General features: G+C 44.8%; 1 protein-coding gene across 1 annotated transcript; it reads right to left on the bottom strand.

Moving 5' to 3' along the window:
* Window positions 1-2,268: 2,268 nt before the first annotated feature.
* Window positions 2,269-9,473, bottom strand: LOC123447348 (NAC domain-containing protein 37-like). The gene is made up of 4 exons (XM_045123943.1): window positions 9,265-9,473; window positions 5,075-5,260; window positions 4,702-4,973; window positions 2,269-3,178 (listed from the first exon to the last, which is right to left on the bottom strand). Exons 2-4 carry the CDS (start codon window positions 5,235-5,237, stop codon window positions 2,507-2,509), a joined length of 1,107 nt encoding a protein of 368 aa, XP_044979878.1. The 5' UTR covers window positions 5,238-5,260; window positions 9,265-9,473; the 3' UTR covers window positions 2,269-2,506.
* Between the last annotated feature and the right edge of the window lie 7,755 nt (window positions 9,474-17,228).

Here is a 17,228-nt window from a genome sequence, read left to right as displayed (position 1 = left end):
AAATTTCAGTTAACATTGAGTTCAAATTCACTAAAAGCTTCGGTTAAAAATGAGGTTAACATAGAGTTCAAATTCAGTAAACAATCAACAAACAAAAGTAAACATATTGTAAACATATTGTGTTAAGTCCAAATTTAGTTGCTAAAATTTGGTTACAAGTTTAGTTGTGTTAAAGTTGAGTTAAATTCCACTTAAAGTTTAGGTGCCTACTCAAATTTTAGTTACATCTCTAACCACATAAACAACCTACACCACTAATCCTAGAACCCTAGAACTAAATACACTTAGAACCCTAGAACCCTAACCCTAGAATCCAAATTGGGGTAGGGAAATAGTAAACTTATGAGACACCATCGAAGGAGGATGCACAGTGATGGCTGCCCGGAGGACCTTCCTTCACAACCTCGACGAACGCAATCGCCGTCGCGTACTCAGCATAGTAAGCCGGCACCAGCGGGGCCTAAGAGCGGTTTGGATCTAAAGGAGGACCACCGCCATCAGATGCATCGCGAGCACCACCGCCACAGCCATTGCCATCGTGACGCAAGGGGTGGGTGGGGGGGCTCTTTGTCCATGACCGACACACGCGGGGTCTTGACCATATATGTCCAAACGGCGTTGTCTCCCAACCGTTAAGCCACGTCTGCATTTACCAGGCCCACCTATCGGAAACGAGTTCAAACGCACGTAAACGTTCGATCGATGTTTTTTGCAACAACTAAACAAAAATTTTGATTTTTTTGCAACGAATTAACGAGTTGGTATTTTCCTGCAAAGCTTAGCACAAATGTGGTAGTTTCTTGCAATTGACTCAGTTTTCGCCCCGCAATAGTTGTTTCGATGGCGGGCGGCTGCAGTGGGTATCCTAGTAATGCTTGAACTTGCTTTCTCTCTGTTCCCTTTTCCTATAAGACATGGAACTGTTGTATATTTCTATTATTAGTAGAGGAAAGGGGGTCAACCCGGTTAAAAAAAACAAAGGAAAGGCCCACTTAAAAACATATTCAGTTTCAGGAAGTATGCATTAAAATTCTCTAAGTTTCACTATCGATATATATAGAGGGTGTTTGGATCACTAGAGACTAGAGACTAGAGACTAGTAGTAGTCACCTTTAGTCAATAAACCTCCAAACACCCCTGACTAATGAGTGACTAAAACTAGTTTAGTCCCTAGTCACCCCACCCCCAACTTTTACTGACTAAAGTCTCTTCTCTAATTAATTGGCGGGCCCATCCTGTTGCGGGCTCATCCTCCCATGTGGGCACGCCAATGGAAGGGAGATAAATGAGGAGATAAATGGAAGGAAGAGAGAATAATTTAATACTGAGATATTTAATGCTGACTAGTAGTAGTCACCTTCCAAACAGGGCCTGACTACAAACTTCTAGTCTGACTACTACTAGTCACATGACTAGAGAGTATCCAAACACCCTCATAGTCTAAAATTCTCCGACTTTGACTATGTATATATGTTTGTTTATGTAGAAATAAAAATGAAAAGTCTAGTAAATTTTAGAAATGGGGGAGGTATCATGTATCTTCATATTGCTAATTACTCCATACACCTTTTCTTTCGGGCATTTGCTATTCATCTGTTGCTTGAAAATTGAAATTTTAATTTGATGTATTCGAATTTGCATGAAGCCCCGAAGGCGGCAATAGGGTGCCGCATCAAGAAACAACGAGGCACGGGGACACCGACAAGCTTGAGCCAGGAGCGATGCGGGTATGCAGCATGTCGGTGGAGGGGAGTCGAAGGTTGACGGGTTCAGTTAAAAGGAAGCCGAGGGAGGCGGCAACACGATGGAGGCATTTAGGCTTGGACAGGGTGGGACGGTGCACGGCAGCACCCTATGGCCGAGCGGGTCTAGAGGGGGAAGAAGGTACATGAGGAAGAAGATTATGTGTTGGAGGATGATAGCCGTTGGATTCGCGTTGTAGGGCTCAGACATACTCCCTCCGGTCCTTTTTAGTCTGCACATTAGCTTTGTCCAAAGTCAAAGTATCTCTACTTTGACCAAATTTATAGAAATATGTATCAACATTCACAATGTCAAATTAATATTGTTAGATTCATTATGAAAGGTAGTTTCATGATACGTATATTTGGTACTGTAGATATTGATATTTTTTAATATATATTTGGTCAAACTTTGTAAAGTTTGACTTGACCCAAATCTAATATGCGGAGTAAAAAGGACCGGAGGGAGTAATTGAGATAGCTAGTTTACGAAGTACCACCCAACTTGGGGGATAAGAAGCCATTGTCAACGAGACAACAAGTTACCCATCATCATAAAAACATGAATCGGATAATAGGCACATAGCGATGCCATGCATCTTATGACTCTGGACAGGGACAGATATATAAAGTTACAACAATCACATTTTTTGAGGGACATAAGAGAAGAAGCAGAGGAAAAAAGGGACAAGAAATTATAAACTTTCAGCTATAAACCATATATCATGCATAGCCCATGCATCCCGTACGATCGACTCTCTTCATCATTTATCAAACACGCAGATCCCAAGGTCGCCGTCGACTCCCGCGCCGGCCGAGCCGAGCAGCCCCGTCCACCTCTCCATCTCATCCCTCCCGTCGCTGTTGAGGAACAGCAATGCGGCCATGTCGTCCTCGTCACGGTCCAGCTGCGCCTGCGCCTGCGCCTGCGAGCTCGCGCCGGCTGCCGCGGCCGCCGTGGTCGCCGCCGTTGCTTCCAGAGCGGCGCACTCGCCGCCGGGGCTGAGCTGCGACGCTACGAATTTGTCCAGCGCCCTCCAGTCCGTGGTGGCCGCACTGTCGGCCTGCGCGAGCTTACGAGGCCGACGCCTGCTGGCACCGGAGGCGGCGTCCTCCTCCTCGGGCGCCCTGGCCTTCTTCCGCGGGAGCGGAGCGGACGGGCTCTCCAGCTGCGGCAGCTCGACGAGGTGGCTGGAGGTGTACCGCAGCAGGGCGGCGGCCCCGTCCAGCTGCTCCGCCTCCTCCTTGAAGCTCCCGCTCCTGCCCATCTGCGCCGCTGCCGCGTACGTCGACGCCATGTTCGGGTCCGCGAACGGCGCGCCGCCCATGGCGTGGACCTCGTTGTAGGAGTAGTTTGAGCCCCATCTCTCCGCCATGCCCCTGTTCGGGTACGCAGTCCTCTTCTTGAACGCCCTGCACACCACCCATCCTTCTTCCTGTATACACAGTTACACACACATGGACACTATAAGTTAGCTAGATGTGAAAGAGATTTGCAAGCTTCTCTTCTTGAAAATATATACTATTTGTAAATGAGAGGAATCTACTAAAGTTCTAAAGTTATTAGCTGCCTCTCCACTATGAAGTCCGTGATAGTGGCAGGAGTCCTGAAACTTTGGTTTTCTGTGCTATAGTGAGTGTGACACTAACTGTGCAATGTATTTGATGAGTAGTGCTACGCTAGTCCTAGCTAGTTGCAGACAGCATGTAAACAATGGCACGGGCGTGCTAGAATGTTCACACTGGGAAACCCTAGACCAGTACATGCATGCAGCATGCGCATGCATTTCTCAAGGAGAACTCCAAAAGGGTCTTTGCAAGTGGCATGGTCAGGATGGCAACGCTGGATGCATGCAGCCTTGCATGCCTAGCTTTATCGGCTGGAAGAGTAGAAGACTTTGGAAGACTCGCAAAAAGGGGGCTTATCTTGCTGCCGGTGCTTTTGCTACCAGTGATTTGTTTGTCTCTATGGTCCAATATTAGTGGTGTTGTGCTTGAGTTAGAGTACATGCATGCGCCCGGACAGACTTGTGAGTGGTACTTTAGCACTAAAAATCTCTCTCTGCCGTTATGAAGTCATAAAGATTTAATCCCTAAAAAATTCATTAAAATTTAAGATGTGTTTTCTTCTGTGTTTTTTTTATGAGTATGAGTCACATATATATATTCAGGAGAATATATTGAGATTGCATATATCAATTGTTGTAGAATTTCATGTTAAAATTTTAAAGATTATTAAAAAATTAAGTGAAATGCACAAGTGCTAAAATATGTTTTTTTAATAAAGAGATATCTCACAGTTTTTCTTTTGAAAGCATGAAACACAACACATCTGGTGAGTGTAAGATTTGTCCACAACCAAGTTATGTATAGTTACAATTCAACAGAAAATTGGTATGGGTAGTTATTAAATTATTGGATTGTAAATTTCAGACGGCTAAGATCAAATGTATCCCAATCCAAGTCATTTTCCTTATTTGTTTTTGTATTGGTAAAGGAAGGAAATCAGCTTGTTTGTAGGCTAGAATCTAACCTATACTACTCAATCTGTCCCAAGTTACTAGAAACTCTAGCTTTCATCTAAGTCAATCTTTGTAAAATCTAACCTATAGAACAATTGCTAAAATCTACAAATCAAACATATATAATATAAAAATATATTGTATGATGAAGCTAATTTTGTGTTGTAAGTCTTGATACATTTTTATATAGACTTGGTCAAATAGAAATAGCTATTGACTTAAGACAATCACATAATTTCAAGTAATTTGGAAGGTAGTATAGTATCTGTTTGAGTCACTCATATATTGGTTGGTTGCCCCTCAACCTACCAACTTTTTAATGTGTCCTAGTTGAAAATTTCATTCGGAATGTGAACGCTAATTTACACGTACGATACATTTCCTTGATCAAAACGGAAGTTGGAAATGGTAACAGGAGTAGAGAGGTAGTAACTTGCCTGCGGCGGCGCGTTCTCGTCGGTCTCAAGGCGGTACTCGTGCATGATCCAGTCGGTCTTCTGTCCATTGGGTGCCCTGCCCTTGTAGAAGACGAGGGTCTTCCTCATGCCGATGAGCCTGCTCCTCTCGTGCACCGCCTTGTCCCTCCCCGTCGCCTTCCAGAACCCAGCCATGGTCGCCCTGTTGGTCCTCGTCCCCGTCGGGTACTTGCGGTCCTTGAAGCTGAAGAAGTACCACTCGCTCTGCTCCTCGTACCCGATCCCACAGTGCTCTTCAATTCATTCAGATAGATTTGAACAGAAAATTAGGAGTAAGAACTGTGAACGAATGTGCATGCATGTCATATATAAAAAAGTTGTAGATATAAGGTACCTGTGAGATCCCATGGCTCGATGCGGTAGAGATCGATGTCGCGGATGACGTCGAGGTCGATCTTCTGGGAGGCCACCTTCTTGCGGAGGTAGTAGCCGACGAGCTCCTCGTCGGTGGGGTGGAACCTGAACCCTGGAGGGACGCATGATTCCATGGAGTCCATATGATCAACACCACCACCACCACCTGCACGCATAGGTTGGATGTGCATAAAATTCAGCAACTCCTCGATCGGCCTCTGAATGATATAGCTCGCGAGTAGCCCTCGCACTATACCACTAATAGTATAAAGAAAGAGACATGCAAGTGCTCGCGTGAATCATTCGATGCTATGCAAGCCTGCATTTCTTTATACTGCAAAGGGGACTGCAGATAGGAGGAGTTCAGTTGCAGCAGAAGGGAACAGTGCTGTTTGACAGTTGGTTGGGTGTAGATCGGTACTGAATGAGTAGCATAGAAGACTGAAGTATAGTATATTACTCCTATGTGAGTGTGTATGGGTTTCAGTGCTTTGGTAAAATTTAATCGAGCCATGTTGGGGTTCTGCACTCCAGTTTATCGCATGATGATATACTAGTACTCGTAGGGCAAAGCCTGAGCATGCAAGAGGCAGCATGCAGTGAGGGTTCAGACAAACGTGGGAAAGTTACAGGCCTGTGAATGATACTGTCGACTGTTGGAGTGTGGAATGAGAGGGCATGTGGGCTATAGTCAGCAGCGAATTATAGCAGCAGCAGGATGTGGTCGATCTGGTGGTATAACTTAACTGGGAGTTGGGATGAGAGTGAAAAAACTGAAATATATATCACATCAACATAGTAAATTGTTTAAAGACAAAATAGCTAATTGGCTCGTTAGGAGCAAGTGTGAATGATTCACTACTCATCCTGATCGATCATAAAGCCCTCATGAAATGCAATGCACACAACTCAAGCGCAGTGCAGAGCCAGAGGCCTGTAAAGAAATGCTACATATATCGTGCTTTCGGTTTTCATCGGTTTGCATTTTTTTTTATCTATAACAACCTAAAGCATCATGGCTCAGTTTTAAATATGAAGTTGGTTACCCACACATACACTTTGCGCAGTGGAAAATGCGGTTACGCATGCCATTTCATGATTTCATGGCAGCTGCTGAGTAAGTGCAGCAATCTAAATCACTGCCGAGAACTGCCGAGAACCGTCTGGTTGAAACATCTAGAGTTCTAGACTAGTGACGGAGACATATAGTCACTCCCACAGAATTGACGCGCATACAAAACAGGCTACCTTCCTCTTTCCAAACAAGCTAGCAGTCGTACGAGTAGCTAGTTTGCTCTGATCAAGAACACTTGCTATATAATAATGGTGCAACAAAGCACAACTAACTAGCTAAGATGGTGCATGCATGGATGGCTAACACACACGAATTGGGAAAATGTGTAGTACTAAATCTTGGCACGCTGAGGTGTGTGGGGCTGGAAATTGATCAGAAAAAAGCAGGGCCGGGAACAAAAACGTGAGGGTCGGAGAGGAAGAGAGGTCGAGAAGAAGGAGAGGTAATGAAGGCTCTTTCCCGGATCAGGCCTGCAAAGTGCAAAGGAGAAGCGGCTAAAAAGCCACTCACTAGTCACTCCCCCCACTGGAGTGGAGTAGACAGTGGAGTGCTCCGGCTGATAGCCAAAGCATGCGAATGCAAAGAGAAGGGGGGAGGAAAAGGCGGCAGGGGCGCCAGCGGCCAGGGGGCGCACACGACCATCGGTTGGCTCCCGCCCTTGCACCGTAGCACGGCCTCTGACCGCCCTGTCCCTTTGTCGAGGAATTCCACGGCACACCCAGCGCGCGGCGACCCTTCTGCTACCCAGATGCGTTCATATTCGCTGCAGTGCCCACCGCCGTACCGGACTACCGGCCGGCCGGGAGACTTTGCGGTGGCGAGGTAGGGCATGCATGCATGAACGCATGGTACCCTCGTCGTCCCTCCCTAGTGTGGGGGTGGATCAAGAAGAATGAGGTCCTAGGGAGATCAATCATTCCCTTTGTTTCGCCTTTGGCCTCTTTGTGGGGTGCATCACTCACTGTCGCATCTATCTTGCATATGAGCGTCAGTGAGAGGGGAAGGAGGGGTCATCACTACCGGATCTCCTTCAATATTTTCTGTCCCTCTGAATTGAGAAAAAAAACTAGTTGAGTGGGGGACGAGCCCCGTGGAGCTTTAGCTAAGATTGAAACGACCGCGAGATAACATAATTTGCTATTGCTAACTAGGGTTGAATCATGGTCAGCAAGCAGGACGTATATATGCCACCACCAAGTCCTTACACCGGGTTACAAACCAATTCTCAAAACAAGAGAACAGAAAGAAAAATGAGAAGACAATCTATGAAAGAAACTGGATGGAACGCACGAATTTCAATATGAATAACACTTTTATTCTTTTTCGGAACTCGAGGGAATCCCTACGTTCCGAATGGGATTTTAGGTTGTGGAGTTCGCGGGCAAAAGTTTGCCATTCTTTACCAAATTTAATGTAAGCTGCATATTTGTCTGCGTGACAATACAAATTTCCATAACAAATGGGGCAACAATGGCAAAATTACTTTTATTCGTGGCATGAAGAGCATAATATGTTCTAAAACAAATGTACCACGCCAATAATCTCATAAAACACCCCAAAAAAAGCCTAATTAACGTCATAAGACATGTCTAATTTATGTTTGAAAATTTGCGGCAACCAACCAAACATGTATATAGTAGCTTATTATGAGATGTTGCAAAGTAACTTTAACATTTTAACACTCACCCCCTTAAAGAGAATCTAAGTCGGGATGCGGAGCAAAGATGGGTGTGCTGCTACCTTAAGTATGTGCACTGATTCATGTTTGAAAGTGTGCTAGATGTTTGGTTAAATACTAGTGTGTATGGTGATAAATGAGTTATCATCTTTTTCATGTGATTTTTTTAAAATTTTGATTAGGTACATGTATATGATAAGTTGTCAAGTTATATATGTTGTGAAATTTTTAGGTATGCATATTTAAATTTGAAAGGTTAGGTGTATCCTTAATTCCTTATATAAATTTATATCCAACATTAACAAAAAACAAATGGATGTTTGGTTGAATGAAAATGCGGGCACACTCTACATAGATGAAATGTTTGGAAATTTGTGCACTTGAATTAATGCATGAAGCAAACGTTCTGCAGTTCAAATTTGAAATGTATGCCATATAAAGACCAATTTTAGTTTAACATAAGATATTTGAATTTGAAACACATGATTTCTTTTCTTGGATCGCTAGTATATGGCCTTACTCCATACACCTTCAAGAGTGACTGCCCATGCCAACAGAATAGCGTTTTCTCATTCAAGAATAAAAGAACAGTTATATAATGAGTTCATGACCAATGCATAAATATTATGGAATATATATAATCAATTACGGTTCAGTGAAAAAAATGTGTTTGCACATCAATTTATTCACAAAATTAGACCAACTTGTATAATTAATGAAAGTTTCTAAAGGGGAGAACCAGCTCCTCAGGATTGGAGGACCCTGTAGGCTGGCTTCAATATACCTTGTAACTCTACCGCCGGATCTATGAATGGCTTTCAGAGTACATTAATTTTTGTGTAACGCCTAACCTTTAGAAGTGATAAATTGTTGGAAAATTGTAAAAACTTCAGTTAGCGATAGGAAAATATGGATTTAACGTAGCCTCACGACTGTATTGTGAAATTGGGCAATACTAATCACCGAGAACAAGCTACAAGATTCCACATATGCATGCGTGTGCAAATTTAATAATATAGAGCTGCCCAAATAACCCGTGTTTCTTTGGACCAAAATGCAGTTTGAAGATTAACACCCATGATATAAGTTGAAACTTTTGGATCGATACATATCAAGACCCATAGCGGCAAGATATGTGTGTACCTTGGATGACATATGCATATGATATCAAAACCAATTCGAAGAAAATCGATTAGACCCAAGTGAAGAGGAAAGTGGCCGGGGCGGAGAAGGTAAAGACACCACACACACATACACACACACGCACACATCAGTACCTATATACCGTCATAAAATTAAAAAAAAAAGAAGCAGAAACAGAGATCGGACGGAAGCGCTTCGGCACAGATCGATGAACTATGATCACGCAGAATAGCTGGATTGATCAATAAGTAACTTGATATGCATACACACTCACCTCAGACGATCAGCTATGTGCTCTAGATCACACGGACCGGTCGATCAGGCCCCGATCCCTTCTCCTACTCCTAGCTAGGGTCGATGCACTGTATTTTTCGTGATCAGGCTATAGCTTGTGAGGTATGCAGGGAAGAAGAAGGAGAAGAAGAATAAACAGGTTGATGAGATCGAGGTGCGGTGAGGATGGCTGGCAGGCAGGTATATACAGGCAGGATGAGGGAATGGAGAAAGGAGGGGGAGAAGGTGGCGAGTATAAAAAAGGGAGGAGGCCTTTCCTTTCCGTCGCGCGTGGGCGAGGGGAATGAGCGCCCGTGGGACCCTCCTGGCCCCACCGCTGACGTCACGGACCCTTCTTTGCTACTCGATCGATCTCCTTCTCCCGGCACTGTGTACTGTAGAGTGCAGTACGATCGAAAGGAGCAGAGTGAGCTTAGATCGATGTAGCTTTGTCTCTTTGTCTTCGAGCCCTTGCCATGATAGATCCACTGTACCTTACCTAGCAAGATCGCTGGGAGCCATGGGCTGTGGTGGTGGGCTAATGGCCAGCACTTGTCCACGTCCACTTTTGAAATGGACATGGACCTAGGGAAGCTCTATCTCTACAAGATATACATGTACGTGGTATTTGTTTGATGGTTTTTGGAAACTCTTTTAACACAGTTTCTATGGAGTTTTCACAGTCTGGTTCCCCCTTGATAATTTCTCTTGCGGCGCGTACTTAGCATTGGCTAATTTGTAAATGAATTTGTTACAGGTATTAGTCGGGGTTGTGCATGCCCAAAATTTTGTGAGAGGAAGTGTGATGGGTTGGTTAATTTGGCTACGTTGAAATGATATCATGTCTCATCAAAAGAAACTTTCCCATTCGTTGGAGATTATCTTCTTGTCATTCAATCGTCTGCAATATTGGTCTATCTATGGACCGCTAGAAACAGTCTAGCTTGCGACTGCGCCCAAGCACCTCCACCCCAAGCTCCCCTCTCCCCTCCTTTCCCGCCATTGTTGCTGGCGCTCGCCGCCGGGCTTGCCCGGGCGATGCTGGCGGCGACGGTCTTGGCCATTCCCCTCTTGATGGCGATCTGGCACGGTGTGGAGTGGCCGTGAGGGATATCCTTAGGCGGTGGCGGTCTAGCACAGCGACGGGGAGGCCTGGCGGGGCGCGGGAAACCTGCTGGGTGGCGGCATTGTCGTTGGCGACGCAGTGGCGGCGCCCGCTCGACTCAAACCTGGCCCCTTCGGCCCCCATCTGGTTTGGGCGCAACAACAGTAGGGCATGACATCGGCGTGGCTCTCAAGAGGCAGAGGAGGGGCACCGGGCTGGTGGAAGGTGGCGGCACTGGCGCCGTTGGTGCTGCAGCGCGGTGGCCGGCTACTTTGTGGGCCCGATTTGGTCTTGGCCGGGCCCGGGTGGCCTGGTATGCCCCGGTTGCCGCGTTCGAACGGCGACCTCGACAGCGCTGGAGGCACAAGCAGCCTACACGACGGCGGTGGACGTGGTTCCCTACCGCACAACTCCGATGTTGTCGCCCTTGCTCCGTGGTGTTGCCTCTCTTTGTCCTCTAGACCTCGTGTTGGCGTTCTCAACGAGGCGGCGTAGATGATATCAAGACCATGGTGGCGCGTGTTGGCGGGTGGTCGGCTGGCTGGGTGGCTCCGGATCGAGTGGGTAGTGGTGTTTGGGTTGAGGGAGAAATCCATGTCGGATCTTCTGTCTCCGACACGGTGACACCTGTGGGTGCTGCCTTCCTTCTTGAAGGGTGTTGGTGTTACCCATCCCCCACTACCATTTGCGTGCCGTGGAAAAACCTTTGACATGTCTGGGCAGTAGCGTCGATGGCGCCGCTTTTCTTCTTGAAGGTGTTGCTTGGTACGTGGCGGTCCGAAGCCTTGGGGTGTGGTGGGTCAAATTTGGAGGAGCATGGGTGAAATATCATCCGTGCTTTGCCGAGCTACCGTTGTTGGCGTTCCTTTCTTATTCTTTCTCTTTTTGGCTTGATGTGTTGTTCGTCCCAGCAAATGCTATCTGTTCGGTGTGGTTTGCCAAGAGGGAGCCTTATTTCGAGTAAATTTTGGTTTATCTATGATTCAGCGGTCGAAGGCCAAGAAGCTAATGGTCGTGAATAGTCGATGATTGCAAATATTGTTGGAGAATTTAGGCCTCAACATGAACGGCGTGGCGTAATATGATAGTACTTGCGCTCCAAACTCTCAATATTGTGTGCTATATGCAGTCCATTTTTGGATGCGGAGTGGCATGAGTTCTAACTTTGTGATTTTCTAGGAAATGTACCATACATAGTGGTCCGAAGGCAATATATTTGTCTTTACTCAATATCCAACCCTCTATAATATTGTGCAACGCAAGGATGCGTATGTAGCCACAATCTTACAGTCTAACCCTCTCAATATACAATTCCGAAGAGCCTTGATAGGACACAGATGGGCAAACTGGCTTAACCTAGTTAGAAGACGTATGGACATACAGCTTTCCGACAAACCGGATAGGGTGCGTTGGAAGCTCACAAATAGTGGAATCTTCACAGTTAAGTCCATGTATCTCGATCTTATTGATACCTTTGTTATCCCAAAATCCAGAAATATTTGAAAAGTAAAGCACTAGTGGAAAACGGGCCTTTGGTCTGGACCCTTTAGTCCCGGCCTGCCTCTGGGCCGGGACTAAAGGCCCGGCCACGTCGCCCCAATTCTCAATGCCTCCCTCAAGGCTTTAGTCCCGGCCCGTAAGGAGCCTTTAGTCCCGGTTCGTGTCCCAAACCGGGACTAAAGGGCTACGCGGTGGGCAGCCCGCATGTGCGCCACCTTTAGTCCCGGTTTGTGTATCAAACCGGGACTAAAGTCCTCTGCCTATATATAGCACAGCCCCCATCTCCCCTCTTCCTTGCATTTTTCTTGGATGAAGGATTGTGGGTGGGTGCTTGCTCTCCACTTTTTTGATGCACTAGAGGTGTTTGTTGAAATATGTGTTAGAGCGATGCCGCTTCAGTTCATCGAACACAACTACGATATGAGATGCCTGAGCCACGCTTAAACCTCTTCCTCTTTATTTCTACTTATTCTAAAAGGTTAGCAACTATATTTCCTCGTTTAGACCGTGCGGTACTAATTTTTAGGATCGTGATTGTATTTGATATACTGTCGTATAACACAGATGAGCCATCCATGGATGTACGGTGATCGACGCACAGCCGCTTACAGAGAAGGCGTGCATTCTTTTCGAGATGCAGCCGATGCGAACAAACATGGTGGTGGCTATATGTTTTGTCCATGTGTTGAATGTCGGAATGAGAAGGATTACACTTCCTCAAGAGTCATTCAGAGCCACCTGCTTCGGTCCGGTTTTATGTCGGGCTATAATGTTTGGACCAAGCACGGAGAAAGAGGGGTTATGATGGAAGACGACGATGAAGAAGAAGAGAACGATGATGACAACTACCGATCTATGTTCCCTGAGTATGCTGATACCGCAATGGAAGACAATGAAGAAGAAGATCAGGATGAAGAACGGGAACCATATGAGCTCGCTGATGATCTTGGCCGGGTCATTTCTGATGCACGGCGAGGTTGCGACACAGAAAAGGAGAGGTTGCAGTTCGAGCAGATGTTACAGGACCACAACAAATTGTTATACCCAACTTGTGAAGATGGCCAGAAGAAGCTGGGTAGCACACTGGAATTGCTGAAGTGGAAGGCAGAGACCGGTGTGACTGACTCGTCATTCGAAAAGTTGCTGGTACTGATGAAGAAGATCCTTCCAAGAAAGAACGAATTGCCCACCAGCACGTACGAAGCAAAGAAGCTTGTCTGCCCTCTAGGATTAGACGTGCAGAAGATACATGCATGCCCTAATGACTGCATCCTCTACCGCGGTGAGAAGTACGAGAATATGGATAAATGCCCGGTATGCACTGCATTGCGGTATAAGATCAGAAAAGATGACCCTGGTGATATTGAGGGCGAGCCACCCAGGAAGAGGGTTCCTGCCAAGGTGATGTGGTATGCTCCTATAATACCACGGTTGAAACGTCTGTTCAGAAATAAAGATCATGCGAAGTTGTTGCGATGGCACATGGAAGATCGTATGGAAGACGATAAGTTGAGGCGCACCGCTGATGGTCGGCAGTAGAGAAAAATCGAGAGAGAGTTCCCGAGATTTGCAGCTGACGCAAGGAACTTATGGTTAGGTCTGAGTACAGATGGCATGAATCCTTTTGGGGAGCAGAGTTGCAGTCACAACACCTGGCCCTTTACTCTATGTATCTACAACCTTCCTCCTTGGTTGTGCATGAAGCGGAAGTTCATTATGATGCCAGTGCTTATACAAGGTCCAAAGCAACCCGGCAACGATATTGATGTGTACCTAAGGCCATTAGTTGATGAACTTTTACAACTGTGGGCCGAACCAGGTGTACGTGTGTGGGACGAGCACAAACAAGAGGAATTTGACCTTCGAGCGTTGCTTTTCGTAACCATCAATGATTGGCCTGCTCTTAGTAACATTTCAGGACAGTCAAACAAGGGATACAATGCATGCACGCACTGTTTGGATCAGACAAAAAGTATATATCTCGACAACTGTAGGAAGAATGTGTATCCGTACAATCGTCGTTTTCTTCCGCCCAAGCATCCCTTAAAGAAAAAAGGCAAGCATTTCAATGGCAAGGCAGAACCCCGGGGGAAGCCTGTCATCCGTATTGGTGCTGAAGTATTTGATATGGTCAAAGATTTAAAAGTAATCTTTGGAAAGGGTCCTGGCAGCCAACCTGTTCCTAACGGCCCTGATAAGCGCGTACCCATGTGGAAGAAAAAATCTATATTTTGGGAGCTACCCTACTGGGAAGTCCATGAGGTCCACTCGGCAATCGACGTGATGCACCTGACGAAGAATCTCTGCGTGAATATTCTAGGCTTCCTGGGCTTGTATGGGAAGTCAAAAGATACACCGGAAGCACGGGAGGACCAGGAACGTCATAAAGGAAGAGATGGCATGCATCCAGGGCAGTTTCAAGGGCGTGCCAGCTACGCTCTTACTAAGGAAGAGAAGGAAATCTTCTTTGAAGTCCTTTTCAGTATCAAGGTCCCGACTGGCTTCTCGTCGAATATAAAAGGAATCGTAAATATGAAAGACAAAAAATTCCAAAACCTAAAGTCTCATGACTGCCACGTGCTTATGACGCAATTGCTTCCGGTTGCATTGAGGGGAATTCTACCGGAAAATGTTCGCCTGGCAATTGTGAAGGTATGTGCATTCCTCAATGCAATTTCTCAGAAGGTAATCGATCGAGAAAGTCTATCAGGGCTACAGATTGATGTGGTCCAATGTCTGGTCAGCTTTGAGTTGTTGTTCCCGCCATCCTTCTTCAATATAATGACACACCTCCTAGTTCACCTAGTCGAAGAGATTAGAATTCTCGGTCCTGTGTTTCTACACAATATGTTCCCCTTCGAGAGGTTCATGGGAGTCTTAAAGAAATATGTTCGTAACCGTGCTAGGCCAGAAGGAAGCATCTCCAAGGGCTATGGAACAGAGGAGGTCATTGAGTTTTGTGTGGACTTTCTTCCTGACCTTAAGCCGATTGGTGTTCCTGAATCTCGGTATGAGGGTAGGCTGACAGGAAAAGGCACACTAGGAAGGAAAGCAAAAGTATGTATGGACGGGCATTCTTTCTCTCAAGCACACTACACAGTTCTACACAATTCCACCGTGGTGGCTCCGTATATCGTGAGACACAAGAATATTCTACGCTCCAAAAACCCGGGGAAGGCTGACTCTTGGATTAAAGGGGAACACGAGAAGACTTTCGGCAGTTGGTTGCAGACACATCTCATGAATGACGACAACGTTGGAGATGAGCTGTACTGTTTGGCCAGGCCACCATCTTCGACTATATGTACTTTCCAAGGGTATGAGATAAATGGGAATACATTTTACACGGTTGCCCAAGATAAAAGGAGCACCAACCAAAATAGTGGTGTCCGCTTTGATGCAACAGACGAGAATGGGCACTGTTTGGAAACATATTACGGGTACATAGAGGAGATATGGGAACTTGACTATGGACCTACTTTTAAGATCCCTTTATTTCGGTGCAAATGGGTGAAGCTGACAGGAGGCGGGGTAGTTGTAGACCAAAAGTACGGCATGAAAACAGTGGATCTCAACAATCTTGCGTACATGGACGAACCACTTATCCTAGCCAATGATGTCGCTCAGGTTTTCTATGTGAAGGACATGTCTACATTAACGAGAAAAAGAAATCAGCTAAAGAAGATATCGTCCGATGAGCCAAAAAGCCACATAGTTCTTTCAGGGAAAAGAAACATCGTGGGAGTAGATGACAAGACAGACATGTCAGAAGATTATAATAAGTTTCATGAAATTCCGCCCTTCAAAGTGAAAACTGACCCAAGCATCCTACTGAATGATGAAGATTCTCCATGGCTACGACCCAGAAGAAAACAGAAATAATAGATAGGAATATTGGTGCAATAATGTAATAATGTATTAAACCTTTTATGTAATGCATGTATGGAATGTACTAAATTTCAAACACTTTTCATTTTCATAGTATCCATGTAAGAGATGAGTTCTCGTTCGAAACCCTAATACTTCGAGAGAGATTGTCCGTTTTGTACACGAAGTGCATCCAGTTTTTGTCGTAGCCCTATCAACTTTTTAACAAATGCTATGTGGGTGAAATGATGATAGCATGCCAACTTTCAACATTTTCAGAGTTCATTTGTAGTGCCTTTCAATTTCAGAGTGAACTAGCTCAAAAAAATAAGTAAATGCACGAAATATACCAAATGAAGTCAGAAATTGTTGAAATTTTGTGATGTGCCTTTGAATGGTGCATTTTGCACACACAAAAAGTATGGAGTTCAAATAAGTTCAAAAAAATGAAATCCCTTTGTAAGAGATGAGTTCTCGTTCGAAACCCTAATACTTCGAGAGAGATTGTCCGTTTTGTACACGAAGTGCATCCAGTTTTTGTCGTAGCCCTCTCAACTTTTTAACACATGCTATTTGGATGAAATGATGATAGCATGCCAAATTTCAACATTTTCAGAGTTCATTTGTAGTGCTTTTCAATTTCAGGGTGAACTAGCTCAAAAAAAAAAGTAAATGCACGAAATATACCAAATGAAGTCAGAAATTGTTGAAATTTTGTGATGTGCCTTTGAATGGTGCATTTTTCACACACAAAAAGTATGGAGTTCAAATAAGTTCAAAAAAATAGAATCCCTTTGTAAGAGATGAGTTCTCGTTCGAAACCCTAATACTTCGAGAGAGATTGTCCGTTTTGTACACGAAGTGCATCCAGTTTTTGTCGTAGCCCTCTCAACTTTTTAACACATGCTATGTGGGTGAAATGATGATAGCATGCCAAATTTCAACATTTTCAGAGTTCATTTGTAGTGCTTTTCAATTTTAGGGTCAACTAGCTCAAAAAAAAAAGTAAATGCACGAAATATACCAAATGAAGTCAGAAATTGTTGAAATTTTGTGATGTGCCTTTGAATGGTGCATTTTGCACACACAAAAAGTATGGAGTTCAAATGAGTTCAAAAAAATGAAATCCCTTTGTAAGAGATGAGTTCTCGTTCGAAACCTTGATACTTCGAGAGAGATTGTCCGTTTTGTACACGAAGTGCATCCAGTTTTTGTCGTCGCCCTCTCAACTTTTTAACACATGCTATGTGGTGAAATGATGATAGCATTCGAACTTTCAACATTTTCAGAGTTCATTTGTAGTGCTTTTCAATTTCAGGGTCAACTAGCTCCAAAAAATAAGTAAATGCACGAAATATACCAAATGAAGTCAGAAATTGTTGAAATTTTGTGATGTGCCTTTGAATGGTGCATTTTGCACACACAAAAAGTATGGAGTTCAAATAAGTTCAAAAAAATGAAATCCCTTTGTAAGAGATGAGTTCTTGTTCGAA

The sequence above is a fragment of the Hordeum vulgare genome, chromosome 4H (assembly GCF_904849725.1).
Source record: "Hordeum vulgare subsp. vulgare chromosome 4H, MorexV3_pseudomolecules_assembly, whole genome shotgun sequence".
NCBI lineage: Eukaryota > Viridiplantae > Streptophyta > Magnoliopsida > Poales > Poaceae > Hordeum > Hordeum vulgare.
Note: the sequence above shows the minus strand (reverse complement) of the source record. Positions and strands in the feature narration are given on the sequence as shown.